This window comes from Aulonocara stuartgranti (genome assembly GCF_965226115.1).
Source record: "Aulonocara stuartgranti genome assembly, chromosome: 20".
NCBI classification, from domain to species: domain Eukaryota; kingdom Metazoa; phylum Chordata; class Actinopteri; order Cichliformes; family Cichlidae; genus Aulonocara; species Aulonocara stuartgranti.
The window spans coordinates 8,382,113-8,402,868 of NC_138956.1; the positions used below are offsets into that span (position 1 = coordinate 8,382,113).

General features: G+C 39.3%; 1 protein-coding gene across 2 annotated transcripts in view; it reads right to left on the reverse strand.

Annotated features, from left to right (window-relative positions):
- Positions 1–501: 501 nt before the first annotated feature.
- The window catches only part of prkar2aa (protein kinase, cAMP-dependent, regulatory, type II, alpha A), a 45,869-nt gene continuing 25,614 nt past the window's right edge, over positions 502–20,756 (reverse strand). For both annotated transcript variants that reach the window (XM_082519656.1, XM_082519655.1), the window contains exons 3-11: positions 16,028–16,063; positions 10,186–10,322; positions 9,495–9,601; positions 4,862–5,003; positions 4,303–4,404; positions 3,999–4,073; positions 3,828–3,893; positions 3,366–3,504; positions 502–1,861 (exon numbers count right to left, since the gene is read on the reverse strand). In XM_082519656.1, the coding sequence (XP_082375782.1) occupies positions 1,737–1,861; positions 3,366–3,504; positions 3,828–3,893; positions 3,999–4,073; positions 4,303–4,404; positions 4,862–5,003; positions 9,495–9,601; positions 10,186–10,322; positions 16,028–16,063 (929 nt within the window). In that variant the 3' untranslated portion in view covers positions 502–1,736. The remainder of the gene's footprint in view (positions 1,862–3,365; positions 3,505–3,827; positions 3,894–3,998; positions 4,074–4,302; positions 4,405–4,861; positions 5,004–9,494; positions 9,602–10,185; positions 10,323–16,027; positions 16,064–20,756) is intronic.

Below are 20,756 nucleotides of genomic sequence, written 5' to 3' on the forward strand. Positions count from 1 at the left end.
AATGGGAGTTGTATTACATATACACAAAAAGTGACAAATTAAAGGAAAATCTGTTCCGTTGACCTTTTCAGTGAGGTCATGAGTGGCTTCTTTGTGTTATATAGTAGGTGGAATATTTTGGCTATTATTTAAATAATGCATAATGTATGACTATTATTGTAACTTTAAAAAATTAATTAAAAACAGTGATCTGCAGTAAGTATTGTCTAAAGTTGAGTCACAGCTGAATCATGTACAAGCACCTTTAGGAAAGATGAAAATTGACACATGGAAACAAAGGGAAATGACGTTAACAAAGCAGTGCAGTAGTGATGAGTAGTCTCTTACTACATAAGCTGAAGGCTAGAACATAATGAAGGACCACAAACTGCCTGTGAGAATCAACCAAAGCTCAGTGTTACATGCACTGCATTTGAATCACCCAAATACTTGCATTTACATGTTATTAATATGGCACTGAAAAAAATATCAAGTTGCATTAGAAATTTAACAGAGGCAAGATTTTTTAACAAAATTTTTTATTTATTTTTTTTCCATTTTTAAATCCAGGACAACTTATTCAAGGATAATCAAGGCGAAATAAGCACTAATGTTATATTAGATGTTTTTTTTCTTCCTTTTTTTTCTCTTTACATTGTGTCAGAGATGATGGTGAATTTTATCAGAACTGGTCAAAGTAAAACAAAACAAAAAGCAAAAAAAAGAATATAACAATACATTATTAATTAATTCAATACAATGATGTGTGGAGTCAATGACGAATAACAATGGCCCAGAAAACATAGGGTTGTTTTCACTGCTTCTTCTGTGGTACTGCAATAATCACCAGCACTAACTCAACTCGATCAACAACAGTAGAGGAAGAAACGGAGCGCGCTCACAAAGTTCTGCACCCCAGCCCCCCCAAAGAGGAAACACTCTTTTTTTGTTAATTTAAATATTTTATCAAAGCTTCTGTTTTGAATCTTCATAAAATGTTACTAAAATTTATCTTTTTTTAAACTCTCTTTTTTTTTTGCCTTTTTGAATTTGAAGTTTTCCTTTTCAGGGAAGTTTTTCATCTCCATTTTACCACAGTGTATCCGTTTTTGCAACTGTGGTTGCCTATATGTTGTACCCGTGTGTGTGTGTGTGTGTGTGTGTGTGTGTGTGTGTGTGTGTGTGTGTGTGTGTGTGTGTCTCCATGGGTTGATGTGTCCTTGGCTGAGGCTTGGAACAACTTGGAGTTGTTTAAGTGCTCACGTGAATGCAAAGCCTGCACATGTGAAGCTCTGTGTCTTTTTGGACGTGTGTATGGAGTGCTTGTGTACTATACGTCCTTACACTGCTTTTACCTGTTTTAGGTCACTGCAGCAAAGGCATTCATACTGAGAGGTTGAAGCTGGCTCAAGTAACAAGGTATGTGGCCTTCAGCTAGCTCTGTATGTGTATATCTAACCAAAGTCAGCTTAACAAGGGGTCTGTTGAGCTGGTTGTGCACGAGGGTGAGCAGACTTAAGTGAGCGTCTCTCAGTGCCTACAGAGATCAGTGAATGTGTGTGTGTGATGGAGTGTGTGTTCATACTCTGATTTATATACCTGGAGGTGAGCCAAGTACACTTTCATGCATTTGCACCATCTGTGTAAAGCTTATGAGTCTCTATAGCCACTGCATGATGTGGGAAAGGACATATGTCTGTGTGTCTGTGTCTGTATGTGTGTTTGTAGTAGAAGGCACGGAGGGTGGTATGGGAGGCTCAGTCTCTCAGGTCCATGCTGGAGCCAAACAGAGCCACCAGCTGCTCCTCATAGTGGGCGATGTTCCTCTTCATGATCTCCTTACAGGAGCCCAGGAGGCGCTCAAATGCCTGGATGTCTATTACTAAACAGAGAAACAGAGATGGATGTGAAACACATCTGAGGATTAAATTCAGTTGTCACAACACATTTAAACAGTCTACAAGGGGTACTGTTGAAATGTTTCCCCACATAAAGTTACATATATATGTAAACACAGGACTTTGTAGATTGGAGGGAATGTAATCATCTCCATCTTAACATCGCAAATACAAGGGGATGGTTGTGGACTTTAAGAGAGGTAGGAGGAGGACATAACCAATACCGATAACCACCCAGAAGCAGAAGTAGTCTTTAACCACAGATACTTTGGTGTGCAGCTCAACAGGAAGTTGGAGCCATGAGGAATAGATAAAGTTTTTCTGTTTGGGATGTGAGGCATTATGTCTGTGCTGAAGCTGTCTGCCTTTGTGATGTAAATTTCCTGAAAAGAATAAATAAAGGATTGGCTTTCCCAAACATCTACATTAGAATATCAGGGTAGACGTATTTCTGAGGCGCAAGTGCAACGAGTAGAGTTGCGATTAGAATCATCTGAAGCTGCCAAGCTGGAAACACATCTCACAAGAACCCCACTTGAACCCCGAGGTCTCCAAAGTACCAGACAAATTCACCTCCATCAGGACAAATGCGAGCATAAGCATTCATCCCGAATGAAACAACAACTTCAGTCATCAGTGAAATGTTTCTGATGCATCATTAATACATTTAGCAGACTGCTTATCTTATCTGTCACAGATGCACTGTGACAGATATACATGTTCATAACAGCACTACAGGCACCAGGGGGCCTTTGAAGTCCTGCTCATCTTTAACAACGGTGGGAGAGTGACAGGAGTACAGCAGACAGAATATGCCGCTGCAGTACAGATTAATGACACTTCCTCTTCTTAAAAGATCAAGCATTTGTTCAAGACAAGCTGGGGTACCGTCAGGGAACAGAAAATACACTGAAATACAAGATGGATAAGAGTGTATACTAACAGTGTATTTATGGTTAACACTAAAGAGGAGTAAACAGGGGAACACAGAGTGGAGCTAATACACCATTAAAACAAATAACAGAGATGACTGGAAAACTAAATAAAAACCACAGGGATGCTACAAAAACACAACCAGTTATTAAAAAAAATAAAAAAAATAATAATCCTGTTCATTTTCAAAACTGAAGAGCTGCTCATACACACTCTGAAGAGCCTGAATTAGTGTACCCACTTTAAAAGCAAAATAATGACACAATGACCTTCAATCAAAGAGGAAAAAAAAAAAAAAAGGCGATGAACAGCCGGCCGTGAATTAATCAAAATTCAAATGCCACTTGATATCTCAGGCCAAAATGCTTGTAACAGTTCAATTAGTAGAAAATGAATACCACAGACCTGTTGAAAGTTTGAGTGGTTTAAATACTACTCATTCACAGATTTTATATGATGCCCAACTATATACAAGGGTTACACACATCTAAGTTCCTTATCACTATCCTTGAGATAGCAGGATTGGCATTGATGTCCAAGTATATTTTGTCTTACCCAAACACTTGACATCTCCCACTGCGTAGGCTGAGGCGGCCCGGGGCTTGTTAGTGACCAAGGCCAGCTCCCCGAAGTACTGACCCCTGGTACAGCGTGTTATCTCCACCTCCGCATTGTCTGCGTGGTCTGCCTTCGTCTGCAGGAGAGGGGGGAGGAGAAAAGGGAACAGGATTAAAGGTTAGGAGCCTCAACCCCGAAGCAAGAGCCACTCAGCAGACTGAGCAGACAATCATGAATCCCATAGTTGCTAGGCAAATAGAGGACACGCTTTTGTGTTGTGATGGATTTCAATGGAGAGTGTGGGTTGCTATTGTGCTGTACAGAAATTACCTGGTGAAAGAATATAATCAGGCTTTTGTCTAACTGCATACTGTTAAACCAGTAAGTATGATCCTAAGTTTTCTGCTTATAGAAATGCACATTGAAAATACATTCATTCAAAGAAGTTGAGCTTCTTACTTTACTCTTCATCATGATCTTGACCTCCCCAGACTCTACAATGTAGAAACAATCAGCTTTGTCTCCCTGAGGAGAAAGAAAAGACACTTATCTATATATATATGCTCTATATGAATGTAAAGACCTTCAACGCTGCAGCGTGAAACTACATCTGATAAATGCATCTCTCACCTGTGTGATGATACGTTCGGCATCTGTGAACTGCTTTGCTCCTAATACATCAACTAGCTTCATCCTCTCTGTTGCCTGGAAAGAGAGAAGACAAACATTTAAGGGAAAATGGCAATATTGTAGAAGAAATGCGTCAAAAATGTTGCAAATACCCCCAAAGTCAATCCAGCTCATCTCAGATTCATCAATCACATTCTTATACTTTCTGCTGAACTTTAGACTCTTTAATATGAGGGCGTGGGGGTGGGGGGGCCTAAACTGAGTAAGATGAGGCTTATTTCAAACCAATCCAAGTATAACTCACCTCCAGTGATTTGAGTAGGGGCACTGACTCAATGAAACACTCGTACATCCTCCTCTTCTTGGCATTGTTCTTTACAATGAGTCTACGAAATGTAGCACGGTCCTAGGAGAGGAAAAATGTCTCTAATAAACAAATACCTCATATAGAGAAAAAGTCACATTGTTCTTCCTCTGCTTGGCCAGCAGGTGGAGCTGCAGCGGCAAAAGACATTACAAAGCCACTGGCTCCATTCATAGATTACAGGAGTCCATTCTTAACATGCTTCAGCATCACAGCCTATTAAACTGTGTTCAGTCACAGAAACAGCTCCCAGCCTTCACAGTGCAATACTCTTGAGACAATTTTCAATGAAAACAGTTTAAACCTGAGCTTTACAGACCCGTACAGGCTGCTATACTATTACAACAGATGTACAACAGTTGATGTAAGTTCAAAGAGGTCATAACTGAAATGTTACTGAAAAACAAAGAACAAAATGGAGTTAGAAAATGCTTAATAATGGAGTTTCATGTAGGTGGTGGCTTTAGAAAAGGATTTAAAGTGGATTATAAGTTCTTACCAGTCCCCATAGCGCTCCGTCCTGGGTGGCTACAATGGTGGCGGCACGTGGCGTGTTGTACATGAGTGCCAGCTCTCCAAAGCTGCCCTTATTGTTATACTGACCCACGCATTTTCCTGAAACCACTATGTCATACACACCCCTGGAGAGAAGGCGAGAGAGCGATTGACAGAAGGTTAGAAATAACAAGAAGTCAGCAGCAGAGTCTCAAAGTGAGAAAAGTAGGGCACTTGGACAGAGCTGCAGTTTCAAAGAAAGTGATTCAAGATCTGCATAAACATTTTATGGTTTCTTCCTCTGACTGTGTTCAACCTCTCCACAAGCTTTGAAAAAATGTACCATTTTAGTTGCTATAAGAGGTTTTTTGATGACAGTCATCACTGATCACACAAAATGAGTAATGTTTATTAACTACAAAATGGTGTACATGGTTATCTATTTACAGAGCATCTCTATCCTGTGGATAGGACCGTGATAGTGTGGTACACTTGGTGACTTGTGTTTATTCTTAAAAAGAAAAACAAAACAAAACAACAGAATGCATTGATTTGCAAATCATTTCAATGCTATATTTCAGTAATGTAAGCACATAAAGATGCTGCAATGTTCTGTGAAGCTATCTAAAATGGATTGATGGGCACGCACAGGTATAACCAGGGAAAACGTATCACTGCAAAAAATACCTGAACTCACTTAATTTGAAGAACATCTCAGAGAGGAAGTAAAGATGGAGAAGTGTCTATTTCCCTGAGAAATACTGTGTAAGAAGAAGCTCAATAATTTGTAATACATCTCTCAGTGTAATATAACAAGGAAAATCTTTGTTTCCAAGGGACAAGGCTGAAAACTAATAGGGAACAGGCAGAATCATAAGGCCCCGAGGAGGCACTACATTTAAAACATAAAAGATTTTATAATGGAAAAATCAGTGGGTTCATACAAGCTCAGGAACACGTGTGAAAAACACTGTCAGCAATGAATAAAAGTGTAATTGACACATCCTCTGGGCACAAGCTCATTTAGGTACAGAGGTGCCATCAGGACTGCACCATTCAAAATAAGCATAGGCAATTTCTATGGGCTTTAGGCATTAGCTCACATATGTTTGTGGACCACTGACTCTGAACAAGCAATGCAAATTTTGAAGTAGTACATGCTGCTGTATCTATATCAGCCTGACTATAGCAAACTACTTTCTTACAACATTATAGCTCCACAGTAAGAGTGTTGGGGTGATAAACTGATCTGACTGCAGTCCAGAGCTGTCGCTTATTAAAAGCATCTGGTACAATATGAAATGCAAAATACCACGGAGGATTGCCGAACCGCTCAAAAATATTTAGTGAGAATGACAACACATTTCACTATTATAACTCCAACAGTACCATTAACCATGTTTGAAAGAAAATGTGATTAACAAAAGTCTTAACTTTTCTAAAATGTGGTACTGGCATCAAATTTAAAATGATCATATATTTTTCAAACTCAAGAAAATTCCTCACTTTTACCATTTTCTGTTTTGTCGTTGTTCTTCTACCAATTAAATGTACTTCAAATGTTTTGCAAATCATTCCAGTCAAATTCTTTCATTTTACAAAGCATCCTGTTTTGCAATCCACTATGTAAAAGATTTAATAGCAGGAAAACATGACAGGAAAACAGTTGGATTTGTTATATTATCCCACTGTCTAATAAAAACAAGGTTATAGTGCCTACTTGACTCATTGAGACTAATGCTTCAGTTGAGAAGCCCACTCTCCCTCTCTGTCTGCACGAGGATTAAACCTGGAGTAGGTAATTTGCAGCGTTGTTGCTTGGCAGGATTAACCCCTAATTTTGTAGGCTAGCCAGTCTTCCCATTGGCTGCGTAGAAGGGATAAAACCCTATCGGTGGCGACTGAGTATTAGCTTACGTCGACTGGATTATCATGACAGAGGGAACAATGATAACCTGTTTCGCCAGCTGCCTGAAGTTAAGATGTAGCTACAGATGAGTGAGAAAGTTAAGCAGTGAAGGATCTGGTGGATCTGTTCATTGCAAATCAATGCAAACTTGTTCGATGTGGTCACCTTCATCCTATGGTGAGACCATTCTGCCATTCATAGGGCAAGAGAAGTTAATGAATGGCTTTATGATGTGATTCAAATCCATTGATAAATTAAAATTTAAAATGAATTAAATTTAAATGATAGTAGATATGATATGAGATCCGAAAGCTGTATTTGCATTACATGTGTTAAATCCTTCTGGTAGAGTTTCATAGATTTGTAGAATCCATGCCAAAGCGGATTAAAGCTGTTGCAAGTTACTTCGACAGTTTTATAGCCTCTCTTTTCTTCCCCCCTCTAGACCCATCTGTATGTGTTGTTCACACATTATTCAACAACCAAACAGGTGTGAAACCTGGTGGCCACTGATAAATTTCATGCTTGGATAAATATGTCTGGGTCAATATAAACAAAGAGCCATGATTCTTTCACCACCTCTGTTTCTTCATTCAACCACTAGGAATAACATCACACTAGCGTAGTTCAGTGCTTTTGAACTCAAAGTGTTTCTAGTGTTAAATGTACTTTCTTGATAAACTGCAGCAAATGAGAAAACGACGAGTATATTTGTGGAACTGCTGCTCAAGGACAAACGGATGTTTCTTCCTGCACTTAGGGGATGTGTACATAATTTTTCTAAGCCCACCCTTGGGCACAGCCTTCAGTGATGTTTAAACTAGATACACGGTGCAAATGCTCAATATCAGTAAACAGAATTAAAAAATTATTTTGGGCACTGAGCTTCACAGTGATTTGAAAATATATAAGACATTACAGCTTTCATGAGAAAAACCCAGGCAGGAGAGAAAGATTACGCAACTTAATGATTTCAAAACTGAAACTTTTAATTTAATGATTACAGTAATAACACTTTAAGTAATCACAGCTGAAAGCAACAATGATCCTTTTTCACATCTTTCACGTCACTCCTCCCATTATATATTTACTCCTCATCCTTGAGGAGCTCTGAAGGATTTCTAGCCACTTCCTGTCTTAGAGGCTTTAGAACTGACTGTCTATGATTTTGTTAAGTGGACATTTACCATATAGTGGCACACACGTCAGCTACACAAACCCATTTAGTTATGCCATTCAGAATCAGCTGACAGCAGAAACAGACCAATCTGTTTAAGCTGATTAATAATATGACACCATAAGGAAAGCAGGAGATGTCTATAATACAAATATGCCTCAGTGACATACGAAAAAGATTAAATGGGAAACAAGCAATGTTGCTTTATCCTATTATCCTCACTGCTTTTCTTTTCTGTTTATCCCTTCGTCTCTCTGTGTGTCCATGTTCACACCCCACCCTGCTCGTGACATTAGCTGCCACCTACACTTTGCACAGGCTAGGAAAAAAACCACAGGATAGTATATGATCAGGCAGGCATGCTGCTCATAAAGGTCACTGCATGTCTCATGTACAGGGAGCACGCTGTGTTTAAAAGTGTGTGTGCAGATGAAACGATAGCACACGAGTGGAACTACACTGCTGTACTGCACTGATATGAGCCATGCCAAGAATGAACTGAGGCCAGGGTGGGACAAACGTTGGCAGGCCACCAGAAACACAGTGGGAAGTCTGTTCTCTCTTCAGTGGTAGAGGTTAAAAACTGACATCTTGAGGTCAGGCTTTTTTCAGTGCAAGTAATCCCTAAGTCATTCTTAAGTAATCACTTTGGTTAGAGTAATGTAAGCGACAAAGATGCTATATCCTACAAGAGCACTGTACTCTTCGAGATCACCATGGAAACCTTTCAAGTTGCATCTAACATATTTTAAAGTACAAAACTCTTGAAATGAACTTAAAATGTTTGTATTTCACCAAGGCCTGAGAAAGTTAATGCAGCAATCAGCACAACTTCCTGCAGACGAATGAGTAATTATAATTTTCCAAATCACAATGTGTTCATTTTTCCATATTACATATAACGCAGAGGGTATATTTAATGCAAGTCAACTTTAACCTGGCATGTAAAGACCTGTGAACGCACCATGTGTTTACATTAACAATACAGCAGGTGAAATACACAGCTCCACTAATACCATAAACACAGATACACACGCCTGTCAAACCTGAACAATGCACAAACCCAAGCCCAACTGTTATGACCAGCAGTCACAACTTATTTACTGATTTCTAAAAGAACAGCCATGCTTTTTTAAACTACCTTCTACTCATTTCTTAATTACCATAATATACTTTCTAAGTGATATCACTATGTCAGATCTAGTTTTCAGTTGTTTAGGATGTAATGGAAGGATTTATTGTTTTATACTTTATGAGGCTCATAATTGTCTGACTCTTTTCCATACAGACTGATGCTACATTATGATGCAGGAATATGGCACTGCATTGGTTTAAATAATACAAATGTATATTGTCTGGTCTTTCAGTATAATATAATAACTCAAATATACAAAACAGGAACTCTGGTCATCACCGTCTTTTGCAACAGTTATGCTGTAAAACACCATCACTGGCCTTTTTGCCATCCAGCCTAGCCTAAATAAACAGGCTGTATTTGAATAAACAAACAGTCCCAGTTTTAATGATCTGACACGGGCATCTGCTTCTTACCTCTCTATGACATAGAAGTTGTCTCCATCATGTCCCTGGTCTATGACGTGCTCCTGAGGCTTAACAATCAACTCAAACATAGCGTCCAGCACCTGTGAGAACTGCTCCTTCATACGGGAACAGAAAAAGGATGTCAGCCACAAATGAGGAAGATGAGTAACAGGGAAAATATATTTTGTGTGCGCATGCGCCCGTGCATCAATAATTTCAGTTAGCTTCTGTGTGTGTGTTGCTCCTGAAGGGAGACAAGAAGAAATTTAATTATCCCATCAGGGAAATGGTATTAGAAAATACACAAGGGAAAGGAAGAGGACCATTTTCGAGTCCACAATACAATATTTTTTTTCACAATGTCAGATTTACCCCAACAGCAATTGACTTTAAGAAACATAATTTACCTGTGCTGTTTATGTGACCCAAACGAGTCAGTAATTCATTGCACACACAAACACCACAAGTAGTAATATAGCATTATTTGCATGTAACTCTACTGCACTGTACCCAAGTTAATAATAAATATTGTTTCATGGCCTCACTGACAGGTTTAATGAGGAAGGCATCCCTTCAGGAATCATTCTTTGTTCAACCTTTCTCCCCCCCCCCTTTTTTTTTTAATAGTTTTATCCATTGCTAACCATCTGTGTACACATCTCTTCCTGTTTTGTTTTGTTTGTTTGTGTGACTGATTTACTTGATCTAGTGTTTTGAAGAGTAGGATGTCTCGGCAGGCCTCTTGCAGTCTGCAGCGCTGTTCGTCTGTTTTTGGGTGAACCACTCTGGGTTCAGTGTCCTCGTCATCCTCGTCTGGGTTTAATGGTTCCGCACACACTACAGACAAAGAAATCCAGGTAAAAAATACAGTTTTCTACTACTCTTTCTGAGTAAGCATTAAGCCACTTCAACTAAAAAATTAATTACAGTATGGTGCAAAAGTTTGGACCCCATCCCCATTCATTTATATTTTGTTAGGAAAATGGGAAATACATGCAGTGATTTACTGAAACAAGCAAACATACATGGAAATATTCTTCAATACAGCCTGAACTCTCTTATGCAATCTTTCTTGTATTTTTTTTTTTTTTTTAGTAGTCTTCAAGGATAGTTCTCCAGGCTTCTTGAAGGACATTCAAAGCTCTTCTTTAGATGTTGGCTAACTTTTGTTCTGTTTTCTGTCAAGATAATCCGACACTGCTTCAATAATGTTCAGGTCCCAAAGCCACTGTGACTGATGGCATTGCACTATGGGATTTTGTATCCAGGGATGCTTTTATTCCCTTGGAAGTCTGTTTGGGATCATTGTCATGCTGAAAGATTAATCTGTTACTAGACACTTTCCAAATAGTATTGTATGCTGCATCAAAATCTGATGGCATTTTTCGTGACTCTTCATAACTTCTTGTCCATTTTGACAAGACCCAACACCTCTGGCTGAAATGCAGCCCAAAACCACTATTAAGCCTTCACCGTGGTTTAAAGATGGCTGCAAACTCTCACTGCTGCACCTTTTACCTGTATGGGGAACGCTCTCTCAGCCATAGTGAGACACCTCACTCATGTTATCAGAGAACAGGGGTTACGGAATAGAGTAACCTCAAGTTATAAACATACCAAAAACTTGCCTTAAAAATGACAAACCTTGTCAAAAATACACTACTCTGTCCCTTACATTGTAAACTGGTACCGGTAAGCTAATTTACTAAATTAACTTCAAAATGAACCACTCTTAACAGCCCAGAGTCCACTCAACAAAAAGTGTGTATGTAAGATAATTATGTTTGTAAGATAATTCAATTTTATCACATTCTTCTGGACAAGGAAAAACAAACAAATGTTTCTACACACAAGCGTAGGGAAAGAGAGGACCGCAGGACACTGGATTGAGGAAATGACACATGTGCAGCGACATGTTTTGCTACAGTGCATGACAAACACTGACAAGGTAATTTTAGATAGTCACTATTTATCTGTTTCCTCCCTCTCTGTAGAGAGAGACACCACTTCTCACAAAACACATTGATGCCTCCGTGTGTGTGTGTGTGTGTGTGTGTGTGCGCGCAAGAGTAGAGTCTTCTCTTCCAGCAGTCATAACAATGATGTTTGAAGCAGCGTGATCTCTAGAGAGTCAATGTGCTAACTCATTTGTTTCAGTTTGAAGAAATAAAAATGCAAAAGTGTGAGTTTCAGTGCTCTTTAATTCAGAATATGGTAGTTAATTAGGAGTGAGAACACAATCTTAAACAATGAGGCATCACACCCAAGACCCACAAAGGTAATGGACATATTGATCATCCAAATAGGTTATTCCTTACTTTTTCTGCCCCAAAATACAAGTGTTTGGACCAAACGCTGTATTATTAAAAAAGAAAATAATGATGATAAGTGCATTTTTTGATTTAAAGCACAGTTTAAAAGCTCCAAGGCTGAATTTTTTGTTTAACAATTTAAACTACGTCATCAGAAATTCCTTTACTTAGCACGTCCTTGGAAAGCGGCCCTCTCCCCCCCAACTATTTGTTCTTGCATTAGAGCGGACAGAAACTCTGAGCAGATCCTCATATTAACTGCTACAATACAAAACAGGACTCTCATAATATCACTGTACAGAGAGGATATTTTGATTTATAGTGCCAAGCCACAACAAACGATGCCCCATCTTTGTTTAATTAACTTATTTGGAAGTGTTGTCGAACACTGCACTAGACGGTCTGAAAGTGAAATCACGCCTGTTACTAAATGAACCACAGACCAGTGGTTTAATATCACAAAATAAAAAATAATCTAATTATTAAGGAATCCTAATTACAAGACAATGCCAAGAAGGTTTTAGGCAAACATCTTTGTATCTAAATAACAATCTCCTTGTGAAATTAGTCACATATTAAGTTTTGGATGCTACACCTACCTCACCATTTAGAAAAGCAAAGAGTAAATGCTTTTGTGTAACTGTTGGATGACATCATTACACCTTTTCTGGACAGTATTCTACTCCCTTTTCTTCTCTTATTCATTTAAAGGCAGACCACCCCTTTATTTTTAATGAAACACACAGATAACTCATTTCTTTGGATTTTGGCTGCCTTTTAGATATATTGCAAAATCTGATCGTAGTTTTCTGGGTTCATAATTTCATCAATTTTGACAAGATCCTCAACACCACTGACTGACGTGCAGCTTGAAAAGCATGACAGGGCCTCCACCATGTTTTACAGATGGCTGTAGACATTGTTGAACCTCTTTTTCCTTCTCCATCAATACCAACAGAAATTTTAAACAAAAATTTCAAATTTGGATTCATTACGCCATAAGACCTGTCCCCACTGACTTTCAATCCAGTTCTTGTGAAATTTGGGGATTCGTGGGATATTTGTTCATCTGGTGTAAGTTGTTGTTTGTTTGTGTGTGTGTTTTTTAAGGCCTATAACCTCTTCCTTTATCCTCCACTTCTACAGTTTTCCAAATAGCTCTTCTTTGGGATTTTTTAAAAGATTAAACTTTTTAACTGGAGCAAATTTGTTTTTGCAACAGGCTGTTAGTAACAAATTGCCTCAGGATACAATTGAAAAATGATTGTCTGCTATGTGTAGATACTAGGGGTGCAACGATATTCGTATCGATATTGAACCGTTCGATACAGTGCTTTCGGTTCCGTACGCATATGTATCGAACAATACAACATTTGTAATTTATTTTATCAACTTTCCTTCTGACGATGCTGTCTGTGTTGAGCGCTCAGTGAATCTGCGTTCGACTGCTCCGCCTAGGCTGCACTGTCGAGCACAGATCCACTGAGCGCTCAACACAGACAGCATCGTCAGAAGGAAGAGAGCAGGGCAAGCTAGCAAGACAGAAGTTAAGCTCTCCTTGCAACATGGACCTCCCCCACCCTCATTCAGATCTGGCGTTTGGAATTATTTTGGTTTTCATGTGACGTATGACCCTGAAGGTAGGCGAGTCATGGACTAAAGTAAAACAGTATGTTGGATGTGCCATGCAATGCTCAATTACATGGGTGGGAACTAGTGTGTTAGCGCAGTTAGCTCGTTAACGTGTTGGCCGTCTAGCCCCATGCACAGGGCGATCGGCGGTAGCTCGTTAACGGAGATTTGCCGTGTTGTGGCGTTAAGGTCATTTCAACGAGATTAACCTGAAAGCACTAGTGGGAACACAACGAATATGACTGCACATTTACGCCGACATCATCCTAGTGCAAAGACAAGTGGAAGCAGACAAAAACAAGCAAGCATGCTACTAACTTTAGCCGAGTCATTTAGACAGCTGTTAGCACATGATTCTCCTTATGCTGCTGAGAATATAGCCCAGAAGAAGCGGATAGTATAGCTTTTATTTTGGAAAGAGACATTTCTCTGTAATAAACTCTCTTTTCCAAAGATGAGTGATTCCTCAATCAGATACAGGGCTTGCAATATCGCTAGCCCGACGTCCTGGAGCTAGCGATTTTTTCAGTCGGGCTACCAAAATCTATCTCTGCCCTGCCCGTCGGGCTATTGTAGGAAAAATATATGTCAATGCTTTTGCATTCTTTCAGAAATGTAGCTGGGTAAATATGTCATTGGCATCGGTGAGCCACTGTCAATATGTGACATATTGAAATCGCGTTTGAATTTGCGCTTGTTTTTTTGCTTTCACTTTGCAATCGTGCGAACTGTGTATAGAGAGCGACAGCACTGATCTGTGAGTGATGATAATTTGTGCACCAATTCCTCTGACATCGTCTTATTAATCGTTAGCTTACTATGCAAACATGACAAGTGAAATCTCCCGCAGCAAGCTTAAACATGTGAGAGGTTGATCGCGCAGAGAATCGCTGAGCTTATGTGAGTGCGTGTGTAAAAGCAGCAGGATATATATTTGACTACGATGACCTGGATGACTGAGAACCTTCACAGACAGATATATATTTTAGTTCTGCTGAGCCAAATAAGACAGGTCAGGGTGAAGAAGTGACAGCCAAAGAAAAGCTTACCGCAAAACGGAGAAGTTATGACAAATCAGACTATAAGGCAAAAAGAAAGTGCAGCTTTATGGTTTCATGGACAAAAGAATTTCTGTGGCTGCGATATGATGAGCTAAATAACCAGGGCTGCACATAAGTGGTCCGCAGGTGCGCATTCGCTGTCAAAATAAAAAACACGCACAAGGGTTAGGGTTAAATTTAAAAACTGTACTTTTGAGTTAAAATATATATTTATAATTTTAATAAAGGACAAATTAGAAAGGCATGAACATTTTATTTTGTATCGAAAAAATATCGAACCGTGACACCAAAGTATCGAACCGAACCGAACCGTGAATTTTGTGTATCGTTGCACCCCTAGTAGATACAGAACTGATTAATTCCTGAGGGATTTCTAGGCAGGAAAAGAGAGAGAGAAAAAAAAAAAGAAAAGCATCCTGTGTAAAAGGCCAGGTACATACGTTGGACTAAAAATGCGTGAAAAAGCAGCCAAAATCCAAAGAAAACCTTTGAAAGACCTTTAGAAAGAGAACTACTGCTCAAGACTACTTTAAAAATAAAAAAGTGTGGCTCCTCGTAAAATATAAAGAAACAAGGGGAGCTCAAGACTTTTGCAAAGGACTGTATATCACAACCAAAATGCCAAAAAAATAAAAAATGAAGCCATCATTGAATATACATACAAATGCCTGAAAAAGAAAACTACAAACATGGGCCTTCGTTTCTGAAGAATCTTTGCAGTGACATCTCTGGGAAACATGACAAGCAGCACAGTGACGCTCCATCTTTGTTGTTATATTAAAGCAATTCTTCCTCATGGATCAGAAGGGATCATCGTGTCTTACAACATTACCACAACAAAGGTTGTGGCACCACACAGTATCTTTGTCAACAAAGAATATTTGAACAGTTTTGTTTACCAAATCATAGCAACAAGGACCTCTGGGCAGCAAAATGTCATTGTTCTAAATTAGCTTTTAAAAAAAGAAAAGAAAAAACAAAGAAAATAAAGTTGCTAAAATGTGCACTTTCTGTTAAAATGTGCAATTTCTCCAAGGAAACCATAAGACTGGGGTAAAGACAGGAGGTCAGTAATGATAAAAAGGCAGTGCAGATAAACATCAGGGGACACACCCAGAGCCTAATCAAAGTGCAGCGCTCTGTGACGGCTGATGACTTTCAGCCACTCGTGTAAACACTACAGAAGTATGACGGAGCGTGAGAAAACAAGAGCACAGCGCACACCAAACCACAGACGCTAAAGCACAGAAACAGAGACGAGGCAGACACACAAGACCCAAAACACACCACAGTGAAGCTTCTTAACACTGTTGTACATTTGTGACGTGCACAAATACAGTGATTACCCCCCCCAAAAAATGCCTAAACACAGTTCTACTGCAAAAGCAGATACTAATCAGCCCCACAGGCACGCACACACACAAATAAACTGTTGGTAAGCTGTTTTGGTAGTGATGTATGTAATGTCGCCAATGGTGTGGTTTACACTTGGGTGACATGACGTCAAACACACACAAACACACGCCGGTGAACTTACCCGACACTCTCCTGTTGAATCTGCTTGGTGGTGGAGCTGTGAACAGACAGAAAGAAAGAATTCTGTTTTAATGTGGTGACATTTAATACAATTTCATGATTATATGGAAGAAGAAAAAAATCCATATAACTATTGTGTGCTCTGAATAGACGGTGTTCATAATTGAAGGAGATTGGACAAAAGGTAGACAGACAGAAATAATGAGACTAAAAGTGGGACACATTCAGAGATGCAGGTGGGCAAGAAGATTTAGAGAGAAACCAAGTCCAACCAGGAGAGATTTAGAGATAAGAGAACGCCACAAAGAGCATTTTCAGATTAGCACAGTTATCAGTCTCTTTATACACATTAATGAGCAGTGACTAAAGACACACACACACACACACACACACACACACACACACACACACACACACACACACTTTCCCTGAGCTGAAGAGATGCATTTTTTTCATGACTACAAAGTGGAAAAATAAAACAAAAGTTGATCACAAAAAACAAAAACAAAATAGAGATATGAATATGCAACAAATAACTTAATAAGGAAGTCTCAGATGCATGTTTACAAGTAAAGCATATCCAACTATTCGTACGTCTAATGAAGGTTATGCTGGAATAAAATCTAGCTGACAGATCACATTACATGTAATAATCATTTGGTTGCCTAAATAAGCAACACAATTTCCCCCCCCCCCAAGTGTTGACAGGTTTCTGCGTTCAGAGGTTTGCGGTTTGTTTATATTTTGTTTCAACAAGACGACTTGTATGCACGCCAGTGTAGCCAGCTTCAAGCTGCTGCATAGCACTGTTTGGATGCACAGATGCTGCTGGGGCGCTGTTGACATTTTTTGAGCCGCCAGGGTAGCACATGTCTCTGCTTTCAAATTCAGCTTTCAAGGACTCAAAACAGCATGCACCTCCACTACCAGTATGTAACGGTAATCGCTGCAGATCAATGCAATGTGATGAAGAAAAAACAAAATATGAGGCGGCATGTTGTGTTTTTCTGAGTTCTGCTCATCCTAGATTCGGCAATAAAAAAAATCAATGTATTCCTGAAACCCAAGCTAACACATTGTACTCTGTACAAACTAAACAAACACTGAGCCAAATGTTGGTCAATGTATTTACATTAATAACTGCATATTCACAGAGATGCTTATCAACTTGCGTCATGTTCATACAAGTGGATGGAGTGCACTATGAACTCAGATTACAATACAGTTTCAGATGTGGTGACATGTGTAAAATAAAGTGGAACAACCCTTCTTTTATTACACTGCCCTATAATTTATAAATAAGAGCAATCATGAAAAAGTCCCCTTATGGTGTCAATCATGATACAAGGAGCAATAAAACAAGAAATGGACTTTGCCTTCAGTCTTGATTAAAACACCTAGTAAAGGCCTTTCTCCTTAGGGACACCAATAAACTTGCATGTATTAATACTGAACTTTATATCATGCTACAAACGAGCTATCCACAGTGCATACCAGACATGAAAAGTAGGGCTGTAGTCTTAGAGTTAACTGGGTGAGACTACAGCCTGAAACTGGTCTAGTTCTGCGAGTGTAAGCTGACCATTTGGGCATGGAGCAGCTACACTCACTGCTGGTGCTGCCCCTTTTTGTTGTTTTGGGGTTTTTTTCCCCCAGACTTTTCCCAGCTGAGCCACAGGAATACTTGCCAGGAAGCCATCCTTTTGCTCACAATCTTTTCTCCTGGCTTTATGGCCTCTCAAGATCAAGGACCGGTGAGGCCCTGTGGCAAAGAAATTATTAACAGGTCAATGAGCTCTTCAAAGGAAATAAAACAGCTTTAACATTTCTAGCCGTTATTATTCAGAGTTTGGACAATAACACATTAATTTCCTGTGTTACTTTGATAGTTGATTATACAGGAGCTGGCTTTAGCCAATGTTAGTAACAACATTAAACCCAAACACAGGAAAAACATCCTACCTAAATCAGGGAATGTTTCCTGGAAATGTTTCAACAACAACTATAATCAAGTTTAATATGTGGTCATGATTTCAAGTCCTGCGCACTTGACAAAAGAAAATTTTCAGAGCTATGGCAGCCCGGAAGAACACAGCTGGGTATAAATAGATAGCAGTGTAGATGAGAGCATATGTACAGTGAAACAATGTCTCAGCAGTGTGTGTGTGTGTGTGTGTGTGTTATGGCTGGGAAGTATATCTACTTTAGTGCATTGATAGGTTTTCAAATGAGATACAAAATGAGACAATATCACTTCTACCTGGACAAACTAAAGTTGGTTACATAATGTGTTTCTTCGGTAAAGCCAGTGCAACAGCTGTGCCCTCAAGTTTGTATGTGATTGTGAGTATTTAAGTCTGTGTGCAACATGGCCTTCATTTACGCACGCAGAGGGTAAGTTTGAGGTTCTAAACACCTACTTTCTAGCAGTGGGCTGTTACAAGCCAGCGTGGGTATGGTTCACGGCTGAAATACAGATACACACACACACACAGCATGTGTCTATTGCTACCTTATTACCATCCTGTCAGAGCAAATTAGATCTGGACTGTGAAGACAGGAGCTTGGGGAAAACTCACATACACACACCACTTTACTGCAGTCATCTGGGGATATGGAGAGGGTTTAACAATGCCTGCTCTCTCTGGAGATCAGGCTTACTTTGGCTCAACAGATAAAGCCATAGAGGGGTCCTAGTTAATAGTACACTGACATCTGTGTCACATCCAAGAGTAAATGATACACAAGTGTGCGTGTGTGTGTGTGTTAGCTCTCACATATATACCAGATAGTCAGGTTCTTGTGATCTCCTTTACTTGAAATCTGGATCTGCCTGCTTGCATGTTCAGTTTTAATGCCATGCATGAGTAAAACAGTGTCGGAGCCTCCCATAAAAGTTACAAGCCCAACAGAAGCAGTCCTTGGCAGATTGTGATTTAACCATTCAAATAAAAGCAAAAACCTAGCTCTTGAAGAGGCTCTACACAAAGTAGAGGCAGATAACCTTGTGTTTTCTCATAAAACTGGGTGGGTAATGTTAATGAACATTAGCCAAAACAGGAAGTAGATTAATCTTCATTTTGCCAACACTAATACATGAAGTGGGGGGGGGGGGGGGGGGGGGTTGTAAAATAGCACTTTGACAAAACAATGTTTGTCTAAGAAACAAAACAAAAACACCCCACAAATGGCTCATAAATGCAGATTTAAAAAAAAAAATCCAAAAGTAGTCTTTTTTATCTACAAAAGGGTCACTGTTTTGTTTATCACATGAGCAGTCAGTGGTGACACACAATTACACTGATATCCTATTTCACTTATTTAACAGGGAGCCTAATATATTTCATGTGAAATTAGAAAAAAAATCTCAGTCCGGGCACCTAACTTATGTCTTACAGTAGTGATGTCAATATGGCTTCATAAATGCACACTGTTTTCTGTATTGGTAATTACTGTGATGAGCTTTAAAAACATCTTCTTATTGATTTTTACAAGCTACAATGGGAAAGTCTAACAACACTCTGACTTCAGATGCGTCGTCATGCAACCAAAGTCAACAAGTCTTAGCTTCACAGAGAGCAGTAGTATACTTTTGCCCTTTTTTCACATGTTTAGTTGTTCCTCCACCTCTTTCACTGGAAATCATGTCCATAAGAAATGTGGTCAGCACACATCACTCGAGGTGAAGCCTGCAGAAAAGCAAGGCTGGAAAACAACCCACCCATTAGTTCAGGGTTAAAATTAAATGGTCTATCACTGACTGTAAGTGTTCTTGAATAAACTAGAATACTGTTTTCTATAACTAACAAGATGAATATGTGCTGTAGTTAACTTGGACATCAATGCTAAAATACATAACAATGTACTATGCCTTTAACACACATGCACATAGCACTAACATTCTTCCATCAGTGACCTCAGGTTCACCTGCTCATTCATCTATCAGCCCTTCCATAAGAGCTTGGTAGGTCTGAAGATATACAATTTGTGATACACTGAACGAAAAACATAACATAAGCTGGTTTCTTAAAAGAGGTGCATTGAGAAAAATCCCGACACCACCTGGGAAGATTTAACTTCAGCTTAACCTAATTTTTACCCTTTCCCAAACACACTTTTCTCTCCCTTCAACACAATCCCCATTTCCCTTAAGCGCTACCATTCACCCACCAACAGGGAGGACGCATTCCAAACTGCTTAAAATGATTTGTTTTGATCCGACTCAAACTCACGAACAGGTCAGATCGCTGCAGGTACCGCAGGCAAGAGGCACAAAGACGAGAGAGGAAAAAATATATATATATTCTCACACAGAATTTAAGATCCACACATAGACCACAAAAGGCCATGCTTGGAAACACTGATGTACTTTGTTCAGCAAAAAGCTGCAATAATGCCCACCTCACTGCTCTTTGACTGAATATATGCAGACAATACTTTGTTTTACGGCTGTTGTCTGTACTTTTGCCCTTTACATTTAAAGCACACACTGATTTCCGGACCACTGTTGCTTAGGTTTCACGTTCCTTTATATGGTCTAACTAATCACATATTTTACAAGTTAATACTGTCCTCCTCCGTGATTTTACTGTATCCTCAAATGGTGCCTAAATTCTTTTGGGTTTTTTGGTGTTTTTTTATTTGAATGCAAAAGATTGATTCCCTCTTCTTAGAGTCCAGAAGTTTTCAAAGGCTCATCTAGTTTCTTTTGGGCAGAGAGAAGTCCATAA